At 56.4% G+C, this 21029-nt stretch overlaps 8 protein-coding genes across 8 annotated transcripts; 4 read left to right on the top strand and 4 right to left on the bottom strand.

Moving 5' to 3' along the window:
- Window positions 1–74: 74 nt before the first annotated feature.
- TRAVEDRAFT_122609 (VAMP-associated protein) lies at window positions 75–1467 on the top strand (the record flags this gene model as incomplete). The annotated part of the gene is made up of 7 exons (XM_008039746.1): window positions 75–117; window positions 201–292; window positions 352–412; window positions 470–585; window positions 638–757; window positions 826–1288; window positions 1340–1467. 7 exons carry the CDS (start codon window positions 75–77, stop codon window positions 1465–1467), a joined length of 1023 nt encoding a protein of 340 aa, XP_008037937.1.
- A 480-nt stretch (window positions 1468–1947) lies between these two features.
- TRAVEDRAFT_121791 (uncharacterized protein) lies at window positions 1948–3388 on the bottom strand (the record flags this gene model as incomplete). The annotated part of the gene is made up of 8 exons (XM_008039745.1): window positions 1948–2027; window positions 2090–2390; window positions 2458–2520; window positions 2573–2726; window positions 2782–2882; window positions 2954–2977; window positions 3055–3127; window positions 3198–3388. 8 exons carry the CDS (start codon window positions 3386–3388, stop codon window positions 1948–1950), a joined length of 987 nt encoding a protein of 328 aa, XP_008037936.1.
- Window positions 3389–4085: 697 nt separating this feature from the next.
- TRAVEDRAFT_46982 (uncharacterized protein) lies at window positions 4086–4991 on the top strand (the record flags this gene model as incomplete). Its single annotated transcript, XM_008039259.1, has 6 exons — window positions 4086–4235; window positions 4296–4429; window positions 4489–4686; window positions 4751–4772; window positions 4834–4918; window positions 4978–4991. 6 exons carry the CDS (start codon window positions 4086–4088, stop codon window positions 4989–4991), a joined length of 603 nt encoding a protein of 200 aa, XP_008037450.1.
- Window positions 4992–5037: 46 nt separating this feature from the next.
- Window positions 5038–7417, bottom strand: TRAVEDRAFT_58388 (uncharacterized protein). Its single transcript, XM_008039369.1, has 7 exons — window positions 7016–7417; window positions 6868–6959; window positions 6581–6809; window positions 5965–6515; window positions 5612–5902; window positions 5419–5556; window positions 5038–5350 (listed from the first exon to the last, which is right to left on the bottom strand). The coding sequence occupies exons 1-7, from the start codon at window positions 7388–7390 to the stop codon at window positions 5149–5151; spliced, it is 1878 nt and encodes a 625-aa protein (XP_008037560.1). The 5' UTR covers window positions 7391–7417; the 3' UTR covers window positions 5038–5148.
- Window positions 7418–9299: 1882 nt separating this feature from the next.
- On the top strand, window positions 9300–9780 carry TRAVEDRAFT_46980 (uncharacterized protein; the record flags this gene model as incomplete). Its single annotated transcript, XM_008039258.1, has 4 exons — window positions 9300–9386; window positions 9446–9509; window positions 9566–9618; window positions 9676–9780. 4 exons carry the CDS (start codon window positions 9300–9302, stop codon window positions 9778–9780), a joined length of 309 nt encoding a protein of 102 aa, XP_008037449.1.
- Window positions 9781–10821: 1041 nt separating this feature from the next.
- Window positions 10822–12844, bottom strand: TRAVEDRAFT_64594 (uncharacterized protein; the record flags this gene model as incomplete). The annotated part of the gene is made up of 2 exons (XM_008039744.1): window positions 10822–12574; window positions 12652–12844. The coding sequence occupies 2 exons, from the start codon at window positions 12842–12844 to the stop codon at window positions 11004–11006; spliced, it is 1764 nt and encodes a 587-aa protein (XP_008037935.1). The 3' UTR covers window positions 10822–11003.
- A 1310-nt stretch (window positions 12845–14154) lies between these two features.
- On the top strand, window positions 14155–19884 carry TRAVEDRAFT_20006 (TORC2 complex subunit TSC11; the record flags this gene model as incomplete). Its single annotated transcript, XM_008038983.1, has 26 exons — window positions 14155–14328; window positions 14395–14475; window positions 14850–14931; window positions 14980–15358; window positions 15413–15547; window positions 15600–15820; window positions 15943–16040; window positions 16090–16195; window positions 16250–16332; window positions 16388–16475; window positions 16528–16670; window positions 16728–16856; window positions 16912–17057; window positions 17111–17408; window positions 17462–17593; window positions 17646–17761; window positions 17815–17919; window positions 17974–18025; window positions 18083–18321; window positions 18376–18454; window positions 18512–18603; window positions 18659–18839; window positions 18889–18995; window positions 19048–19192; window positions 19248–19396; window positions 19449–19884. 26 exons carry the CDS (start codon window positions 14155–14157, stop codon window positions 19882–19884), a joined length of 3996 nt encoding a protein of 1331 aa, XP_008037174.1.
- A 231-nt stretch (window positions 19885–20115) lies between these two features.
- On the bottom strand, window positions 20116–20855 carry TRAVEDRAFT_46977 (uncharacterized protein; the record flags this gene model as incomplete). The annotated part of the gene is made up of 5 exons (XM_008039257.1): window positions 20116–20209; window positions 20263–20278; window positions 20335–20408; window positions 20459–20609; window positions 20666–20855. The coding sequence occupies 5 exons, from the start codon at window positions 20853–20855 to the stop codon at window positions 20116–20118; spliced, it is 525 nt and encodes a 174-aa protein (XP_008037448.1).
- Window positions 20856–21029: the final 174 nt, after the last annotated feature.

The raw sequence follows: 21029 nt of genomic DNA, 5'->3' as shown, positions 1-21029 counted from the left end.
CACGCCTCGCTCGCTCTCGTCCTATCTCTCCTCCCCCACGTCCCTCGCCCGCCCCCGCCTGCCGCACGCCCAAAATGTCGGTTTCGCTCAACCCCAGCAGCGTCTTGGGGTTCAACAGTGCGTCGATCTCGTTCTCTGTGCGCGCGCAGGCTGGCGATTGACCGGCTCACCATGTTCGGTTCGCTTTGCTGTTGCTCCAGGGCCCTTCACTCAGTCCGTCAAGCGGACGCTGCAAATCACCAACCACAATGCGCAACCGGTTGCGTTCAAGGTCAAGACGACCGCCCCCAAGGTAAGCGTGGCGCGGTCTCGAGTGCAGGATGCGCAGGCTGAGCGCGGACACGTACATAGCTCTACTGCGTAAGGCCGAACTCAGGGAGAGTCGAGCCTGGAGAGACTGTTGAGGTTGCAGGTGCGTCTCTCTCTACTATTTGCGAGACTGCGGTAGGTTTACGATGGGCATCTGCAGTTATGCTGCAAGCAATGAAGGAAGACCTCCCAATCAACACCAAATGCAAGGACAAGTTCCTCATTCAGAGCACCGTCATCACCCCCGAGAAGGAGAGCCTGCCGCTGCAGGACATCGTATGTCATATCCTGCTTTGCCTTAGAATTGCTGTTGACGTCGCGATTGCAGTGGAACGTCGATGGCGATGAGGTCCACTCGCAGAAGGTCAGAGTGGTCTACCTGCCACCGGAGGGCCAAACTGTTCCGGAGGAGGACGAGTCTCATGCCAACATGAGCTCGCTACTGAATGTCCCGGGACAAGATGTGAGTGGCATGGTTTCCTTCGTGTGGCCTTCCCTGACATATCACCTTCCCAGAACTATGCAACTGTCCGCCAATATCCTGCCACTAATGGCCACGCAACGCGCGAGCCTAGCGGTGGTGAGGAGAGCACGATCCAGCCACCCCAGCAAGAGGAGGTTCACCACGATGCGCCCTCTACCCCTCCGCCCAATGTCGCTGTCCACCCCCCTGAGCCCCCAGTGGAGGAGCCCCAGACGGATGATGGCGTGGGTATCGTCAACGTCAGTGTGCACGCACCCCCTCCCCATGTTTCACCGCCTCCGTCTCCCCCCACTCGGGCTGCGCCGCTGCCTGAACCTAACCCCGAGCTGGTCAAGAAACTTGAAGAGGCACAGGCGGAAATCGAGCGCTTGCGACAGCTCATCGCCTCCATGCCGGAGCCGAGCACGGTCCCTACTACGATCACGCCTCCGACAGAGCTGCGCAGCCGGCGACGTGCGCCTCTCTCAGACGATGGGAGCAGCACCTACGATGGGCGTACGACTTACGGTGGGCGTTCAACCGCTTACGACGACGACGGCCGCACAGCCTACGACGCGCAGACGGATGTTAGCAGCTACGTCGGCAGCGAGGTCGCGCCGCCGGAGGGTGTCCCATTACAGGTGGTCATCATCATCGCGCTCGGAGTGTTCGTTACTACGTATCTATTCTTCTGATTTGGATCGCGCTGCACGGGATAGCGCTTTGTTTGCTTCTTCTGTCTTATGGACACCCTCCGTCTGGAGTTCTTTTTATTCGCGCCGCGTCCGTGTTATATCGTATTGTTTTTGTCGCCCTTGTTCCCTATCTGCCATGGCCTCGCAGCATAATCACCACTGATGCCCCTGCCACTCCTTTACCCCGTCTGTCGATCCCCAAAGGGCACTTCCTTCTTCCGCTTTCGTCCCCCTTCTCTGCTCAACTCTCGCGCTATCAGTGGTGATCCTACGGTACTGTTCAGTTTGTACATATTTTATCACCCATACGCTCATGAATGCATGTTAAAGCATGGCGTTATATGCTGGATACCCCCTTCTGGACCCCGCCGAAAACCCGTTACCCCCTTCAGAATCGCATCATGTTACGTGTATGCCCCCGCGCCCTCCGCCGCCGTATTGTTATCGTAACATCCATGCAAAGCCCGCCGTGGCGCCACTTTAATGAGACGCAGCTCTCAGCTGCTTTTCGATCGCGCCAGCGAGTAGGCGATGGACGTGTTCGGTGGGGTGACCGGTATCTAGACGCGATGCAACGCAAGTAAGTGACTGTATGCATCTCAACCCCACCAAATATACGCACTGAACCAGAAGAAGCCCGGGTCCGTACACTCGCAGAACCCGGTGATGTTCGTGAACCCGTGCTGCGCGGGCGTGTCGAGCACGCGGCTGAACCACGCGTGCGCGTCGAACGAGAGCACGGTCACCTCCGGGTGCGCGCGCGCGAAGGCGGCGGTGTGCGCGGCGAGCGCGGCGTTGTAGTCGAGGATGTTCTGCGCGTATTTGGGCGCGACTGCGGTGTCGAGGTGGTCTGGGGAGCGGTCCAGCGGCGGGACGTTGAAGAAGAGGTAGGTCCCGCGCAGGTCGTGGTCGTACGCGTTTTGCTAGAACGGGTACGATTCAGAATTCGGGAGACGAATAAGCGGCGAGCATGCGTGGGCTGGGACGTACGACAGCGCCAAAGAGGGATTGCATCTCTTGCTCCCAGAAGGCCCTGAATTCTGTCTCCGTGAGCTGGGAGATACATGCATAAGCGGGTGATCGGTGAGCGAGATGTAGCTCGTACGTTTCGGTTGAGCGTGTCCCCAGTGTCGTTGATTCCGATCCACCATGCAACTAATGTTTCTGCGGCGGGGTGGGGCACGACATGGGACGCAAATTGCACCCATTGCTTGACTTCGTCGACCAGGTCAACAGTGAAGTTGTGGTGCAATGGGAGCCTGTGCAGGACGGGCATTATAAGGGCATTATCCACAGATACGTGAGAATACCTACAAGGCCTTGTCGACGTCTGCTCCGGCAAAGGCGAAGTTCCAAAGTTGATGGGGTGCGCAGTCCGAAGGCTTCCCTTCGAAACAACCGGTGAGGAACTCAGTCTGCGAAGAAATAGTGGCGAAAAGCGGTGAGTCCAATAGCACTTATGTTTCATGATCACAGAGCGTTTTACCCAGCTGGATCCGTCTGAGCTGCTCTAAAGGTCCATGCATAAGTAAACAAAAATTGAGTATCGCCTCCACAGACTCGGAGACTCCGACTCGGACGGCTTACACTCTTGGGCACAATTTCATCCCCCAGCAGTTCTTGTGGCGTGAAGGAGAAGTTGAATGCATCGCCTATGAAGCTGCGCATGCGTTGGGTCAACAGGTCAGTCAATAGGCGTGTCGCAACGTACACGACCTGGCGGGGCGAACCTGAAGGTGGTGAGGCCTTCGGTACCTTGCACGAAGGTATACGAGTCTCCGAAGGCGTATACATATTTTGTGCGGTCCCAGTTGAATATATGCCTCGACGAATCGATCGTAGGTGCTGCGCCAGCCGGTAGGACGGATGCAAGGCAGGCGAGGGTCGCACATGCAAACGCAAGACTAACTGAGGGCACCATGACGAGGATCAGGGGCCTGGGGGTGAATCCGCGAAGTCGTTGAACCTCCTAACGCGATTCTTATACTCGTCAGCGTCGGAATATCTCCTTCGCGCTATGCGTTCAGCTGACTGGTGGACTGACCGTCCTTCGACCCCTGCCATCGAGTGCGGGCCGCCGGGAGCATCATATGGGTGGTCGCGTTGTTGCGCCCCTGAAAACCAGCAGTTCGCTCCGTTTGTCGGGCAGTATTTCAATCTCACCTGCACACGGTCATGGTGGTTCAGATCCTGAAAACTTCAGGGACTTGGATCTCTGGAGAGAGCGATTTCTGAGATTTGGCGGCAACGCTCCTGGAGGCTGTTAATTAGTACTGTGCCTGGGCGCTCGGCATTCGCCGCATGTGCTATAGCCTATGAGCTGAACGCGACGTTGACGCGACGTCCTCGCCTGTCCTCGCACGCGCCCCGGCGTGCGCGCGGGTCAGCGGCGTCGACAACGATGGCGATGGCGTTGGGAACGATCTTCCGCACATCATTTCTGACTAAAAGGTGCGATAGCGTGGTCCTAAGGATGCCATTGGAGGACGATGCCGGAAGTGTGTGAATGGCCGGTGAGTCCATTTCTCAGCAGCGTCTGCGCTGAGGCATTTCTGCTGTGGACGACGACGAGCGGACTACCCGACCTTGCGATTCTGCGCTCTCGACCACTGCTTGCTATGGATCTCTCCCCTGCTCGCCAGTCGAGGCAGCCTCGCTTCGCCATCACCGCTTCGTTCACACTCATCGTGGTGTTCCTCATCTGGCTGCTCCTCCCGAGGCGCGCGACACTGGACGATGAGATCCTCCCGCCCCCCATCATCTCCAAGGTCGGCCGGATTTCCTTTGTATCTTGCGCGTGAAATGAACGGATGGGATGGCTTCCGCAGGCGGTGACGGTGCTGAAGGGCGAGCAAGTGAGCGGCACGGTCACATTCACGCAGACAGAGCCTACCGCACCAGTCACCGTGTCCGGCGAACTCAAGAACCTGGACCCCTCCGCCCAGCGCGGGTTCCATATACAGTACGCGACCAATTCCTACGGCGAGTAGCGGGCGTATGCTTAATTGACGTGTTGTATAGTGCTTCGGGTGACTTGAGCAACGGCTGCCTTTCCGCAGGCCCGCACTTTAACCCGTTCAGCCGGACCCACGGTGCACCCACCGACAAAAACCGACATGCGGGCGACTTGGGAAACATCGAGAGCGACTCTAAGGGCGTGGCGACCTTCTCATTCGAGGACACTTTCATCTCCCTGAATGGGCCGCTGAGCATCGTTGGGTGCGTTGCGCAATCAGAATTATATCGTCGAGGTCTAGTCTAACATAGATCTTCGAATATAAAGGCGCGCAGTCGTTGTTCACGCGGTATGTCTGGAATGTGTAGTGCTTCGACGTGATGAGCACGGTGCTGAAAGCGACACACTAGGGTACCGACGACCTCGGGAGAGGTGGGGACGACGAGTCGCTCAAAACAGGAAATGCCGGCGCACGCGCCGCTTGCGGCGTCATCGGTGAGTGTGCGAGGACGATACCATGCTGTGTAGTATTCACTGATAAACGGTCCGTACAGGAATCGCTGCCTGACATATCAGACTCCGAAAGCAGATCAGACTGTATGCGTTCCATTATTCCTGCGTCTTAATTGCAAGCAACGAGCTACCGGTACCGTATTTTCGCGCGTCGAGATGTACAGCTAAGTCCACAGATGGCCACTCCTTGAGGTCTGCGACAGGCCTGGCCTTCAAACCTTCGTCTTCATTGGGACCTTCGTCTCTTTCGGGACCTTCGTCTCTTTCGGGACCTTCGTCTTCTTCGAGACCTTCGTCTTCAGTGTGACGGCCCTGGCCCACTTGATGTTTCCTTCCTTTGAGATGGACATGGTCGGGCACCGCTGCTTCAGTTTGGCTACCAGGTCAGGCCAGGGGCTCCCCTTGGCAGTGGCCCTTTAGAAACAGCACACGGTCAGTTTCTTCCATGCATATGAGCCCCACTGTAAAAGACTTGAACGCACTCGCTGTCTGGCCATATGATACCGGTTTCCCCGAATGAGGCAGGGGTACCCAGCCTAAGCTCTTCCAGCACGATGAACGGTTCGAAATCTATGTCGAGAAGAACGCGTTCCCATGCGTCTACTTTCTTGTGTTTGTGGCTATACGGATGTAGCAGGTCAGTCGTGTCCAATCGTCTGTTCTACCGTGACTGACCGGGGCTCGTACTGGTCGGGTGGACTGGAAATCGAAAGGTACTTAAGATGATGGTGCGGCCGAGGGCACCTCATCACTTCGGGCGTCACATAAGGGTATGCGTCGATCTTGAGTGACCTGACATTGGGACAGTGATCGAGCAAGGGTAGGTCCCAGCCCTCCGGGCGAAGCGAGCCCGTGAGCTCAATGCGTTTGAACTTGTGGCCGTGCTTCTTGAGGAATTCAACGACACGCGGCGCATTGTTGCGGAAATAGTACATTTTCAGAAGCAATGTCTCAAGAGCACGTAGTCTGAACGGAGTGGGTAGTAAGTTACGAAAGGGAAGAATGTTGGATCATTGAATACCACGTACCGCATCACGGAGAGACATTGGACTGCCCAGTTCTCGCCGTCCTCTAGACAGAGACGGAGACTCTTGAGACGGGGCAATGCCTCCAATACGGACAGGGTGTCTTGTGGCCCCCGCACGATGCATCCACATATGTCGAGATGCTCGAGATGAGGGAGGCTGTTGAAGAAACTGCCGTCTAGACAGAACCGCCCCTCTACACACTGCTGAAGGCAACGGTAGCCGCAGTCGTGTCTGCCACGACACTCGAGCCGCAAGGTCACCAGCGATAGCGGCGGGCTATGCAGCATTAGCTGCCTCTGGGGCGAGATGGAGGCAAACAGAACGCCTTCACTGGTCCGGAGGTTTGGTAAGGCCCAAGGAATCGGCCTGAAGCCGTTGTTCGTCCTCGCGCCGCTTGGAGGCTCGTCACCAGTAGTATGCTCCGAGGGGATCATGAGCGTGCGAACGTGCTTGGCGAGCTCTGGTCTTTGGTATAAGTTTTCGCCAAAGAGCTGGACCGCACGGTCGCTATCGAGTGTCGGCTCGCTGTAGAGTAGGGGTTCGGCCATTCCCTGTCATGTGTCAATCGATATCAGAAGAGAGCACACATGCGGATCGCAAGGCCTCTAGATCTCACCTTGAACCATTTGCTTACTAGGAGCAACCTGATGTCAGGACGTCCTGAAAGCCAGACCTTCCGGCAGCGAGGGCCCTCCTCTTTATTCCACTCGCCCAATCCGTGGCCTAGCATAGAAAAACTGAAGATGTGACTCCACACCGAGGCCGGAAGGCGTTCGGCCGGCGGAAAATCGGTCACCATCGGCCAATGCTCCTCCTTTCTGAGACTTGGCACGCAGGCGTTCGAGCTATGGGGTGTTGTGAGATTACGCGGTTGTGAAGCAGGTGGGCACGGGCTGCACGCACAGGTCTACGTCGCGACGAGTGATTTGCGTTTCCCCCTCTGGGAGAGCATAGCGCGACGTCGTGTACCGGTAACGCTTCCTATGGACCTCTCTCTGTCGCAACAGTGGTTAGCGCAGCACGACAGATAAAGAACTTCTCGACGACGCACAACTTTTCCCCAAACGGCCGAACTCATGCCTCCGTCTGGCTTGGGAGCAAGGACACTCTCGACCGCATCGGTAAGCAGCTCTTGGTTTTTGTACGAATCCATGCGGAATTCCCTCTCCCTGAGGTGGAGGTACACTCGCTGCGGCGATATATGCTTGAACGCACCGAACCAGTCGATCGAGCCCGCACCCGAAGGCACTTCAGTATGGAGATGGAAGGCCTCTACGTTCGTGGCGGCCTGCAAAATCTCCTCTATCGCCTTGCACTGTATCTTGTCGATGCGGAGCCTGCGGATGTGCGAGGCGAGAGTGGGACCTGAGGCCCCGAGGCATCTGGCCTTCTCCGCGTCATCCTTGAGAGTCCGGTTTAGTGCCATCGCCTGCTGGTTGCGGCGAAGAATGATGCCCTCGTAGAGGTGAGCGCGGCCGATGCGCGCCCAGGCCTTGTTGACGAGTAGGAAGTCCGGTACGGTGGACGCGGGGGTAGAGATATACGTGTGCTCGTCGGACCAGTTGATGAAGGTCGAAGAAGGGAGGGTGAGGACCTGCTGGAGGATTACGTCGATGAGCTCTTCGGGAATCCTGCTGCCGGCGGTCATGACGGTGTGAGTAAGAATAGTAGTGGGCGGGTGGAGGTAGCATCAGGAAAAACCTCCCGCCCGAATTACCGGGAATGTCGCGTATTTCCTGTACTTTACTCCGTAAAACGCTGTAAGATGCTGGATTATGAACACCCCCACCCCAAACACATGCTTTCTGTCATTTTATGGCGCAATTCGCCAGTTTATGACCTGTCCGTCCGGGTCGTTCACTGCCGCGTGACTGCACCGTTCAGCGTCGATACAACTCTCAGTGCACTTGGTACACCTGGGTCCTCAGCGGGCAAGCACGGTGGGTGCATAGGCCCGTCTCCGGGGTGAGCTTGCGGCAGACTATACTATGCATAGTATACCCGGACAGCGGAGACAGCGGGGTCGGCATCGTGGCGAAAGGAAGTTTTTGAATGTATGCTACATCAATATACAAATCTCGCCACACACGGCCGACTAATGGAAGTTGAAGACTAGTCCAGATAGCTACATGAAGCACTTACTGGTGTTTCCCATATCAGGCCGTATTTTGACCCATTAGCGGACTGTGCATCTGCGAACTCTCGACGTGGTTCTGGTGCGCATCTCGGATCTCACAATCCTCAAGACGACCGCCGTGTCCCCCGAGGGCCACGGCACACTCCACGACGTCAGCCTGTGGTCCGTCGCGCCAGTCCGCGCGTCCGCGCAGTTCGCGCACAGCCTAGGCGACTCGAAGTTCGGCGTGCACCTCGGATGCCGGGTGCATGGGCTCAACCGTGCCGCTGTGGCTCGCGCCAAACGCGATCATCCAGAAGGCATTGACCGGTGGTCGATGGAGGTGCTCGCGCGATCCCTGGATGCGTATGAGGCTGTATGAGGCCGACTTCAAACAGACAAGGATGATGCCAGACCACAAAGAGACCAGGGCGACGTAGGCGGGGCAGAGGCAGGGCGCGTCACGCGCGATGTCACACAGCAGTCGAGAGAGCTCACGAGCGAGGATATACGGGTGGTCAGAAGGCCTAAGGCAGCCAAGAGAGCCAGCGAGTACGTAGTAAGAGACAGAGGCTGAGAGACAGCTACGGGACGCGCATCGAAGTCTCGCGAAGCCGGCCCTAAGTCTGTAGACGCTGAAAAGACAGGGTCGGACATTGCCGAACGCCCCAGTGCACAGGCGCCAAAGTGCCCACATCACGCTTTCCTTCGTCCTCATCATCCTCCTCCACGTCGTTTCCTCCCCCATTCGAGTACTCCCCTAAGGTTGTCTATTCTGCGATGAGTTCCGATTTGACCTCTGCCGTGTGCTCCCCTGTTGGTCCCATGGGACCCCGGCTCACGGCTCACGACGAAGGTACTCCGTCTGAGGAGTAGCTAGTGACGTGGCGGGTACGGCCAGGCCGGTGAGTTGAATCATGTCATTGGCTATCGTATCTTTACGTGGGGCAAATGAACCACAGTCGTGGTGTATCTGGAGGATGCTCATTGCGCTTGTGCGCCCTCGTTCGCCGCCACTGCTGCTCTTTACAGGTAAGTCTTGGGCGTACATAATCTCTTCCTCACTGCAGCCGGCACCGGCGCCTTTCATCTGCGTGGTGCACGCCTACCCGTGCTTCCTCGACCAGCTCGTGTGCGTCCCGTTCTCCCAGGATGCGCCTCCTCAAGGAGATCGTGGGGGTGCTCGTGGACGCGCTGCAGGACGTGCACTGTGAGGTGTATGTTCGCGGACGTCGAGCGCGCGCAAGCGTTGGACTTCCGGCGATGGCGCGAGCGCAAGGTGACGCGCGACTATACGGCGGAGATGGTGCGCGTGGAACTTGCTATCTGTCTCCCGTATGTCTCCTACATTGACCGTATTACTAGTTACTGCTGGTGCAGGTACATCGCCCTCGTGGTGCCCCATTCGGACCCCTTACTTGGACAACAGGTTTGTGGTGCTCGCCCTCATGACTTTGCATACATTGACTCGATGTTGCTCTGCAGTCATCGCCTGCAACCGCCTGCGTCATGGTGATTGTCCGCTCGCCCATTGTCAGGTACGTCCACCGCGCCTGCCTCCAGTCTCTACTCCTTCAACTCATTGCTGCTTGTAGAGCTACATGCGCAGCCAATTGCTCTTCCGGTGGCGACGGCAGTGCACCTTCGTCATGGGGTATGGGGACAGGATGGGTTTTGAGTGCGCCGGTATTCGTCGGTAGAGATAGTATCGTGCTCATGTATTCCGTCGTTCTACCTTCAATATATGACTGTGAAGCCTCCGATACCTGTATGTGTGATATGAGGGAAAGTACCATAATATGCCAGAAAATGCGCTGGAGCCTTGCCAGGAATCCGTTGTAAACTGCCGTAAAACGGGGTAATTCGCTACTTTACAAGGGGGGGACTTTTGTTTCTTGCATAAAATGCTGTAATCTTGTAAACGGAATAATCTCGCATAAAACGCAGAATTATCGCGGTTTTTCCAGGAATTCCGGCGGGAGGTTTTTCCTGATGAGAGTAGAAGACGCGCTGCGTCTTGAGGGTGAATGTGTGATGATATTTCGACAGCGACGACCATGGTGCATTTATACGCGGCCGCGCTCTTGTGCTGTTTCCGGAGTGCAGGACAGGTGCGCCACGCAGTTTCGAACTTGAAAACCTGGCCAGGTAGCGTCGGACGGTCTGTTTACCCACCTGGTATTATTGGCACCGTTGTATTTCTGCCAGATCTGCATGCACTGATCAGCAGTGAGACATTGACGACCGCCGAGTGGCTCACTTACATAGAACAAATCCGAATCCGCACGGAAGGGATAATTACAAGGCGCCCGAGTGGCTCACGGGCGTGTTGCCCGTTTGGCATCATGAGCATGCAGCATGGCGTAGTGCTCAAGTATAACAGCACCTTATTTTTGATGTAGAGAGCGACGCGTTTGTGGGGGCGGTCCGCAGGTCGATCGACCCGCAGAAAAGTGTCGCAGTGGCTGCAGGAGCTGAGCCTGGTTCGAAGTCGCACTACGCGTACGGTCGCGCCCACTGTATCGCCGGCGGCCCCGCCTTCCCCAGACTAGATACTTATTCGATACGTTGCAAGAAGAATCAAAAGACGTAACAGCACGCAAGTGTTCGAGGCCAACTAAAGTGCGGAAAGGTTAGATGGTAGTCAGAGGCAACGTCGAACTTACTGAGAATTGAGTAAAGAAGCGCTAGTGCAAGCCCGCTGGTTCTAGTGAGCTTATGGAACACTATTCTGACCAACCGCTGCTGGTAGTAACATTAATCGAAGAGGCGTGATTATACACATACACACACTATACAGAGACAACACGGCACTATGTACAAGTACGGTGGACTATAACTACGACTACTACAACTACTATGGTAATACATACAATCATGGTACCCTCGCTGCCCCTCGTCCGTGTCTGCGCCCGCGCCTCGCTCAGCACGACACCGGTCGTACACTGACGCGGACGAGCCCCCCGCCTAACGCGGGCCTAATGCGCACGCCGAGATCTCCGTCCGCCTCGTCCTCGTCTACCTCGTCGTCCTCGATGTCGTGGAAGAAGAAACGCGGAGAGGGCGACGCCGGTCGCGGCGGCGGCTCCTCGCACGCGCTCTCCGCGTCCCCGCCGGCCGCCATGACGTCCGCGAGTTCCTCCGCGAGTGATCTTGCGCCTGTTGCTGCACGTCCGGGGAGCCGCACCACGGGCGTCGCTGCATCCTCCAGCTGCGCTACACGCCATCCCTGTACGGCCATAGGCGAATGCACATCAGCACCCGCGTCCTGCGTAGATGGGCTCTCGAACGGCACCAGAGTCGGCGTGTCGTCCGCCGTCTGCCACATGAACGGGCCCAGTTCCTCCTCCTGCATGGGGGGGATGGAGACGTCGGAGGAAGAAGGGCCTGACCAGGCGTAAACGGGGGACTCGTCCTGCTGGGGAGGGTGCGGGAAAGGTTGGGGCGGATACTGCTGTCGGCTGATGAGGATCTGCCAGCGCGCACGCCAGTCGACCTCCCACAGCTTCGGCGCGCTGTCGACTTCCTGCTGCGGGCTTGCACCGTCCTGGCTGTACACCGACGCCGGAGAATCGAGCGCATAAATCCTGCCAGCGCGCGCCCTAGCGCGCTCGAGCATGTCGTGTTCGAACAGCGTCTTGGAGATCGAGTACGTTGGATGGTATATGAACGCACGATCCGGCCAGTCGCAGTATGGGTCCCGCAGCGCCGCGAGGTCGCCCATCCTCGGGAAAACGGGCGCGTACGGGCTGCATGCTTGCACGCGGGCGCGTCGGGCGGCCGCCGCTATGGCATGGTTGATCCCGTTTGCTCCTTGACTGGGAAGGGTACGGGTGCGAGGCAGAACTGGGGGCTCGGGGAATCGGAGGCTCGCCCGGAGACCCTCGCGGAGGTACTCCGCCTGGACGGCGTCGATGTGTTCGACCTGAGCGCGCCAGGAATGCCAGATGCGGAAGCGGCGGTCCCAGAACTCGCGACATGTGGCGAGGGCGCTACGCGAAAGACCGTGATGAAAGAGCGTCGGATGCGAGGGCAGGGTATGGATGTCCGTGGGGAGAGCGGGTAGTGGTTCAGGCGCGAGTGGGGTATAATCTTCTTGTGCATGGGGTGGAAGAGGGAAATCGTCAAAGGAAGGCTCGTCAGAGAAGTAGTGTAGGTCTTCCTCTGAAGAAGAAGAGGGCGAGTCGAGGTCGGAGCTGGATGTTGACGAGGTTGGGGAGTGGGGTGGGTAGAGAGGCGGGAGGGCGACAGCGAGTGGTTTGAAATCGTCTTCTTCGTCCGAGTCACTGTCGCTTGAGCCAGAGGACGGGAATGTGATCATAGGTTGAGACTTGAGAGTGTTGAGGGAGGGTATCTCGGGGAGAAGGTCGTCAGAGCTGATAGTGCGAGGAATCGTTGGCCTGCGGTAGCCAGCGCGACTCGGTGCGCGAGGAGGGATGGCGGCGTCGGAGAAAGGTACTGAAGGGTGGTTGAGACTGTCGTTCACGTTCATGTCTATTCGTTAGGAGTGGGGCAGGCTGCGTTCGGCATTGTGGTCAACATGGATAGAGAGCGAGGTACGCGCGACGTACTGGTGCGGCTAGTGCGGCTCTTGCGGGTAATCGAAGCTGTTACAACGCGGGGGCGAGCTCGGGAGTATGAGAGGGCAGCGAGGGTAATGATATGGTGTACAGGGCCACTCGGCGAGATCTGCGCTGTGCCGAGGACGAGGAGGTGGTGGTCGCAGAGAGAGACGCGGTGGCGGGATGTGGCCGGGTTCACCATTGCGCGCTAAGCGCCCGCCGCTACGCGTCCATCACGTGCGTCGTGTCGCGCTCCCCTTTCTTGTGCGGGTTTTCTTGCGAATATTTATTCAACAGGGTCTACGACGGTGCTTGTAGGTCACACAAGGAGCGTGTATCTACACCGAGCGCGAGTGTCGATTGTGGGCAAGAACGGAGTAGCGAAGGTACGTGTAATAGGCTTCCAGTAGTGAACCAGGAACTCCACCACCCAACGGCTGATGGTGTGTTTTCTGAAATATGTTCTACGACAAGCATTGAAGCAGCCAATTCGGCACGGCTTCCTTGCTCTTCTGCCTGGTGCGGTAACTTTGCAGTGGGTGGCTCGACTATGATCGTCGTCACCACTAGCAAAGCTCGCTTGCAGTCAGCCACAGTGATGGCCGCGGCATAGGTGCAAATTATACTCACCTGGAACGATTTTGCGGCCTCCGTGTGTGGCTAGGTTGGTAATCCTGCTGAAGCAGCAGCAAAATGACCACCGCAGGGGTCGAACCTGGACGCGATGCCATTTCACCAGGCGGCCGATACGGAGGTGGTGTTCGCTCCAATCGATGGGCTAGTGTCCACATGGAGGATGCAGCGTCGTAGCTAGTAGATACGAGCTTCCAAAGCTTCCTAGGGGCAAGAATGGCGTGAAAGCGGAAGCAAGTAGTGAGGGAGTCGAGTATACCAAGGAGCGCGCCGGCGAGAGAGCCATAGCCGCCTGATCACCTGTTGGTAGCGAAAGTTAGCAAGCCCAGATGTACTTCAAGACAGATGTACTTCAAGACAGATGTGTGGAATCAAAACGAAGGAAGAGGACTCAGCTAAGCTAGCAGGTATGACTGGACGAAAGCAACGAGTCGGGTGAGCAAAGCTGGACGACGTGAATTTGAGGCCTCCCCAGCTACACATGGGTTATTCACGACGATTTACTCGGTAAGAAGGTTGGGGTATTCCCTGCGTCTGCGCAACTCTGTGCAGGGTGCCTCGAGCAGAATAAACGGACACTCGCGTAGACGTGCTCGAGGCAGACATGAGAGCGGAGCAGCAAAGGATGGGAGGAATAGACGCCCATAAGCATACATAATTGTCGATCTCGATCAGAATCCACGTGGCCGGTCATATCGGCACCTCGGCATAAACGCGTCTTAGTACCTGCCACCACTCTGCACCGACATCTCAAGTTGCCCTAGTCTCTACTCTCCTGAATGTACTACTAAGCATCTAGGCTTCTGGGGATATCTGTTGCGTCTCTGTGTCTTCTCGAACCTTGTCTTCTCTGCTGTGGCCTTTGGATGATCAGGAAGTATGCCTGCAGCCGTCTCCGAACATAGCAGCCATGGCAGTCTTTCGATACCCACTTCTACTGATGGCGGGACCTCCAATGGCACTGCGACACCGACCACCGGACAGAGCCTGCCTACACAATCCTGGTCGACTTCGGAATCAACTCTGGCCCCGGATGCAGACAGAGAGTCGCAAGTAAGCCGTCCGCATGGCTGTACTGGACGAAACGGGAGAGGCTGATCTGGAAAGCTTCGCGCACAGCTCTTGTTTCTCTCAGACCAGTTGAAAGTGGAGAAGCGCATCAAGGAGGGCGCGGAGAACTTGCTGCAGATGGAACTGAATGTGAGTGCGCACGCGACTGTGTTCTCTGTGATTATGATCATTGTCCGCGACGGCGGTCGACCTCTACTGCTACACGCACGCATGGGCCATCAAGGAAGCATAAAGTGCCGTGCTTATGCTCTATGTTTCGCGTTCTGAATGACGGTAGTAAAAGAGAATGTGTTCGAGCACGTCTTCTTTTGCCATCTCCACGCGACTGCATTCTTCGTGATTACGATCATCATATTCGCTGGGGCAGTCCATTGGACGCGCATCCAAGTCATCAAGGGGGGATATGATGCCGTGTTCGCCGCCTGCATTCGCGTCCCGAATGGCTATAGTCACAGAGAATACACGCATACCCATATTATCCTGTCATCTCATTCCTCCTGAAGGACGCGCTGCGGAGCCAAGTCGAATCGGAGCTTGCAACCGCAAAGAAGAAGATGCAGGTCATACAGAAGTCTATGGAGTCTGGTGGGTATATATATGTCCGCCCCGGACAGCAGTACTGACATTATACAGTTTCTGGTCGTGGCACGCGTAAGCGGAGCATCGACACGACCGGGAGTGGCAAGCGAAAGTTCACCGGCCAGCCGCTGCAATCGACTCCAGGCTGGAAGGAAGGCTCGGAAAGAGATGACTTTCGCTCCGCGATGCACCAGGCCAATAGCGCTATCAAGTCCCTGCTGCTTTTATCTAGGCAACATTCATACAGCCATCCTAACTCATCCGCGGCGTCTCCGTCAACATCCCCGTCCACCTCCACATTGCCGAACCCCGCTACGGCAACCGATGCGGAGTTAAGCCGCGCGCGAATAGAAAACATGGCAAAGCTGATCACCCTTTTGCAACGGAATTTGCGCGTCCGCTACGAGTTGGACGTTGGAGAAGTTGTACATGCGTCAGTCTGCCTGTGCCATCATCCGTCGCTGCTTGTAGTTGAAACGCTCTTTAGTGTACTACCCTCTCTTGGAGATAAAGCGACTAAACAAGCCCGAGCTACTGCTTACAGACTCATTCGGCACACGCTCGTCGACTCTCACTCGGTGAGGCGCCTCGGGGAGCAGAACCTCGACTGGTACATCGTAAAGTGCGTCCTCGATACATCTTTTGTTTTCTGCGGTGTTAATCTAGTAATATAGGTCACTCTCCCGCGACAACAAGCACACAGTCGAGAAAGAACAGGTCATCAAGCTTATCCGAACCGTGGTGGACATCGGCTCAGAGCGTCATTCGTCCCGCTCTGCGATTGGGTCCGGGACAGTGCCGCTCTCTGATGCGGTCATGCGCGCACTCATCGCCGTTGCGGAATATCCCGAGGATCCGTTTAAACCAATTTGTGTCCAGACGCTTACAGAAATCCGTTAGTCCATCTGTCTTGTCCACAAGCTACGTGAAGTCTGACGCCATAACCAGTGCTTATTGATATCGAGTTGATGGCACGGACTGGGGGCATTCGAGTGCTGCTGCATGCACTCTCGGAAGGCCCTATGGAGATGGCACCCTTGCTGTCTGCCGCGTTCCTGCACATCGTTGACTCGCCGAAGACGAGGGCTTACCTGCATCCTGGCACGGATCTTGAGGTACCTCTCTTGTGCTCTCTCGTAGGACTCACCGCTTATCTGTTTATAGATTGCCCTGTCAGGCATCACCGATGCGTATGGCAGAGGCTTCGAGCACAACGAGAAGATCAAGGGGTGCACTCGCATCGTGTCGTCTATGCTTCGGACTTGGAGTGGTACGTATATTCTTTTTAACCACTGCTAGCTATATTGACTGAAACACCTCACAGGACTGATGTACTGCTGTATCAATGATATGATGGCCATTCGCGCGGTCATTGACTGTCTCCGAATACCGTCGCTAGAAACGCGGGTTAGTCTGGGTGAACCGACTGCATATAGTGCCTCTAATCTCATCCCGTGTGCAGGAAGTTATCCTAGACATGTTCTTCGACTTACTGAACATCAAGCCGCCTGAATGGCATCGAGCGTTCATTGATGGAAGGCGTTTGACGAGTAAGTGGCCCTCGGCGCGATCCTGGACTTCTCGATTCTAACTGCTCACTAGCGTATCGCAAGTCCAGACAAAGCGCCGACCTGGCTCAGCCACCCCAAATACCCCACCGTCATCATCAACAAGATACCCTCAAGTTGACCGACCAGTACATCGCACTACTCATATTGGTATTCTCAAAAGCCGGGTTGCTGGATGTGAGTGTTTCCCGTTTCAACGGCCACTGCGATGCAGAAACTCACGCTGGTAGACAGGCGCTCACGTCCATGTTCGAGGAGTCGAGCGTGGGGTCGGCGCTGTCGCGGAAAGCGACGTTGCTCATGGCAGAAATCCTGCAGAAGGCCAACCGCGTTCTCCCGCTGTCTATAGCAGCTAAAATCCAGGTGCGCGGCCCCGTCCACAAGGATGCAACGCAGATCGTAACTGGGATCTTCGCAGGCGCTTCCACGCGTGTTCAGCCTAGCGTCAGACTACGACGAAAACGAGCACAGGATAGTAGGGTCCTCAGCGCTGTCCGCCATTGACAGTTTCAACCGCTATCAGTCAAGATCAGAACCTGCCGTGAAGGGGGACACTCGTCCAAGGTATGGCTGACGGATCGCATGATGAATAGTAGTACTCAAGGTTCTTGCAACAGGGCAAATTCGATCGAGGATGCCTTGCGGCGCGGGCAACGACAGGTCGAGCAGACGAAGTTGAAGCAGAGCATGCAGATGGACGACAAGACGTTCCAGACACTCCTACCGGAGACGCAGGTGATGTTCACGAAGGACCACACGAAGTGGAACTTTGAGACGCTGCAGGACCTGATCGATGGCCCGCTGCACAATGCGAAGCGTATGGAGGAAGCGATCAGGGCGTCACGATACATCCGCAAGCTCATGTCGTTCTTTCATCCGTTCAACCATCGCTTCGCCGACCTCCCGAACACGAAGGTGCGTTGGTCTGGTCTCGGGACTACCTGGGAAATGCTCACGGTTCCTTGCAGTCCAATCACCGCTGGGTTCGGCTAGGATGCGCTCTGCTGAATGCACTCATGGCGAGCTCGGATGGAATCCGTTTCTTGCAAGAGGACGAGTTTCTAGGCCAGCTGGTCAAGAGCTTCGCCCAGCTCGATCCGGTGGGTCTATTTCGATGTTTCGTTGCGCATACACCGACCAAAGAGTATTCAGATGACGCCAACACCGGTCCCGGATCCGATTTTCTCCAAGAAAAGGGTGCAGGAGACACTCACCTCGGGCTACTTCGAGATGTTCGGCACTATGAGCAAGCGGAAGGAGGGCATCGAGTATGTAACTCATATGTGAAGACGTGTGTAGCGAAGACTAACGTTTCCTCTAGGCTTCTGGAGAAGTTCAAGCTGTTTACAGCGTTCTATCACCTTACCGAGCTGCGAAGTAGGGAGGACCTCACCAAGGGTATCATCGAGAACTTGGATTACAGCATGTAAGTGGACTGTTTCGTGCGAGTTCAAGTGTACTCATAAATGATTATCCGTAGCGACGGCCACTCGCGCATCGTATTGTCGAAGGCCTTGACATCGGTTTACAAGGTATGCCTCTGATGATCTTTCGCTATTTCTGCAGTGTTAAACAACACGGTCATGTAGCACATTCGACACTATGCCACAAACTACCTCGGCAGCCTCATCCGTGGCAGCCAAACAGCCAATGCGTGGATGCTCCGACTGCTTCTGACGCAACTGTACGACCCCGCGCCGGAAGTGCGCGAGCTCGCAGTGCGGTTCCTGGAGGAAGCGTGCGAGTCAACCGATGTGCTGCAGACAGTGGTTGAAATGCAGCCGACCTTGGATCATCTTGGGGAGGTCGGGCACCCGCTACTTCTGAAGTGAGTAGCACGTCTCAGGAAATACGACTTACTAGTTTGCTGAACGATATTCAGGTTCACATCGACACCTACAGGTTTCCGCTTCTTGTACGCTGCGGGTTACATCGACCGGGAGATGGAGTCGTGGTTAAACGTCAGTAACACAGGTTTAGGTCATGATAGGGCGAAACTGACGGGCCGCGTTCGTTAGGAACGAAACCTGCACTACGTTGTGCACATCGAGGTCTTCCTCGCGAAGGCGTTCAGCCAGAACGCCAGCGATGAAGACGACGATGATGTCCTGTGAGTCGTCCCTCGCTCAGACGTTGTAGTCTAGTTTCCTCATGCGGCTGTCCAGGGCGTTCGAGGGCATCGTGCCTCCACACTTCTACGGGGTGATGGCGAAGACGGAGCTCGGCTGCGAGGTATTGCAGGAGAAGGGTCACTTTGCGGAGTTCGCACACTTCATCCGGCGGCACGGCCTGGAGAGCGAGGATTCGGAAGTCATCCTCAAGCTCAAGAGCGTGCTGTGGGCAGTCGTAAGTGTTTGTGCTCATAGTACTGTTACAGCTTCTGACGATGCTTCAGGGCAACATCGGTGCTACGGAGCGCGGGCTGCCGTTCCTCGAAGAGGAAGAGATCATCCCAGCAATTTTGGAGATTGCGGAGCAGTCGCTGGTGCTGTCTGTGCGAGGGTATGTGTTTCCTTCCGCGGTGTATTTGATATCGGCTGAGTATGTTTGGCAGAACATGTTTCTTCGTGCTGGGGTTGATCTCGTCCACCCCTCAAGGCGCAGAAATTCTGGACGACTATCACTGGGAAGCAACACTGTCTCCCTTGGGCTTGCCGACTGGGCTCTGCGTCCCAGTTGATGTCGATAAGTTTGTCTCAGTAAGTAGAGTTGTGCGCTTTGTTTGGGTGTACGTTGTTCACACTTAAGTGTCAGATACCACACTGGGACTGTGTGGCAAGTGAGGCCGTGGACGACAGCCGCCTAGCGCCTCCAGAGAGCGACGAGGAAATGGAAGTCATGACCGCGATCTACAACCTCGCAAACACCGTCATTGCGAACGCTGCCTCTCGTTCACTAACGAAGTATGTCGTCCTCGGGTCTCCATTGAAGCCCTACTGAATGTATGCAACTCAGGATGAAGAGCAAGCCCGAGTACCGGCACATCTTCAGCTCGCCAAGCATGTTCTACCGTGCGCTGCACACGATCTCGTCGCAGAAGTACAAGCTGCCCGTGCGGCGGTATATCTTCGACCTCTTCAACGTCGACCTCGACGTAGACGTCATCAAGCAGCTCTCGGAGTACTCGATGTCGCTGCGCGTACCGCTCACGGCGCAGGAACAGGAGGCTGCAGAGCCGTCAGAGCCATCTCCAATCGACGTGCAGTCGCCACCCCCGCCTCCGCCACCACCACCGCCACCGCCATTCCGGCCGATGCCTGTGCGGCATGTTGTGGCCGTGGGCGATAGCGACGAGGAGTCGGACGGGGAGGAGAAGGAGGTGACGGCGAAGAAGCCGAGAGCGCCTGTGATGAGCTTGCGGCCCAAGAGCCGCATCATTGGATTCAGCTGAGCGGGGCCGGACCGGGACAGGATTGGTGGCCTGCTTTTGAAGATCTGGACACTTTCCTTGCTGTGAGCTGTCGGATGTTGTATTGCTAACGGACTATGCGTCGTCTGTATACCATCGTATCCCGCTTGCTTGAATGTGAATTGACGGACAGTCATAGGTCACGGATGCAATGAGGCGACAGGACTCTGCAGGTTGCAGCGTGGCGAGGGCGTGGAGAGAACTGTATAACGTCTACTTCGTGCGGATAATACGGAGCTGGCTAGGCTTGTACAAGAAGTTCTCCGAGTAGTTCTTGGGAGGAATGCGGTTGATCTCAGTAGGGCCGCTGCAAGGAAGGTTAGTTGTATTGCGCTGTCGTCGTTTCTCTCGGTCACGTACATGTAGTAGTCCCAACCTGAATGGTAAACAAGTGAACAAGATAATTAAACCGGAGGAGCTCGAGCGACGTACCCTGCTTCTCCGCAAAGTGAATGGCGTCCTCCTTCGTCTTGAAGGACAAGCGAGTGCCTTGCATGTAATCCGCGCTACACGAGAGGTTAGCACATGCCATTAGACGCAGGAGCGCAAAACGTACGAGCTAGCCCATCCCATGAGGGGGTTCTCCCAACGACCTCCACCGGGGAGAATGTCCCAATCAATCCGCCAACGGTTGGACTTGCCGGGTCCGCTCTGGGTGGTGCTACGGGTGGGCTGGAAGATCCTTACCGCGCGATGGCGCAGCTCCTCTGCACAAGTGGGTGTTAATATGCCTGCAGTCTGACCTAGAGCAGAGCAGACATACTGGGCGCGCCGCTGACGAGGTCTGCAGTGACAACATCTCGCGGAGGGGCTTCAGCGATCTCGGAGTCCTGCTTCTGTTCCGCCGCCTGAGGGATATTGGAGTCGGTAGCATACGTCCTGGCAGCAGCGACGGTCGCCCTAGCCAGGGTTGGCCGCTGTACAGCCCGCTGACAAGAGCGCAAGAGAGACATGGTGAGAGTTGCTGAGCTCGAGGACGGCGCCGTGCAGCTCGGGCGGGGACGGGCGTCTACATTGTCAACCGAACCGGTTCGGTTTGGGTGGGGGCGAGCCGGGCCGGTATCCAAGAGAGGTCAGCCCATTGTGGCGCCAGAAATATAGCAGGTGGAATATCAGTGCGGGCAAAG

Source organism: Trametes versicolor, assembly GCF_000271585.1.
Source record: "Trametes versicolor FP-101664 SS1 unplaced genomic scaffold TRAVEscaffold_5, whole genome shotgun sequence".
NCBI classification, from domain to species: Eukaryota; Fungi; Basidiomycota; class Agaricomycetes; order Polyporales; family Polyporaceae; genus Trametes; species Trametes versicolor.
The sequence above is the reverse complement of the archived record's forward strand: the minus strand, read 5'-3'. Positions and strand labels throughout refer to the sequence as shown.

Coding starts and splice junctions, on each gene's coding strand:
- TRAVEDRAFT_58388 (XM_008039369.1), bottom strand. CDS start 7,390: ATGGCACTAAACCGGACTCTCAAGGATGACGCGGAGAAGGCCAGATGC. Junction 6,516..6,580: donor TAGTAAGCAAATGGTTCAAG/GTGAGATCTAGA, acceptor GACACATGACAG/GGAATGGCCGAACCCCTACT. Junction 5,351..5,418: donor ATCATATGGCCAGACAGCGA/GTGCGTTCAAGT, acceptor CTGTTTCTAAAG/GGCCACTGCCAAGGGGAGCC.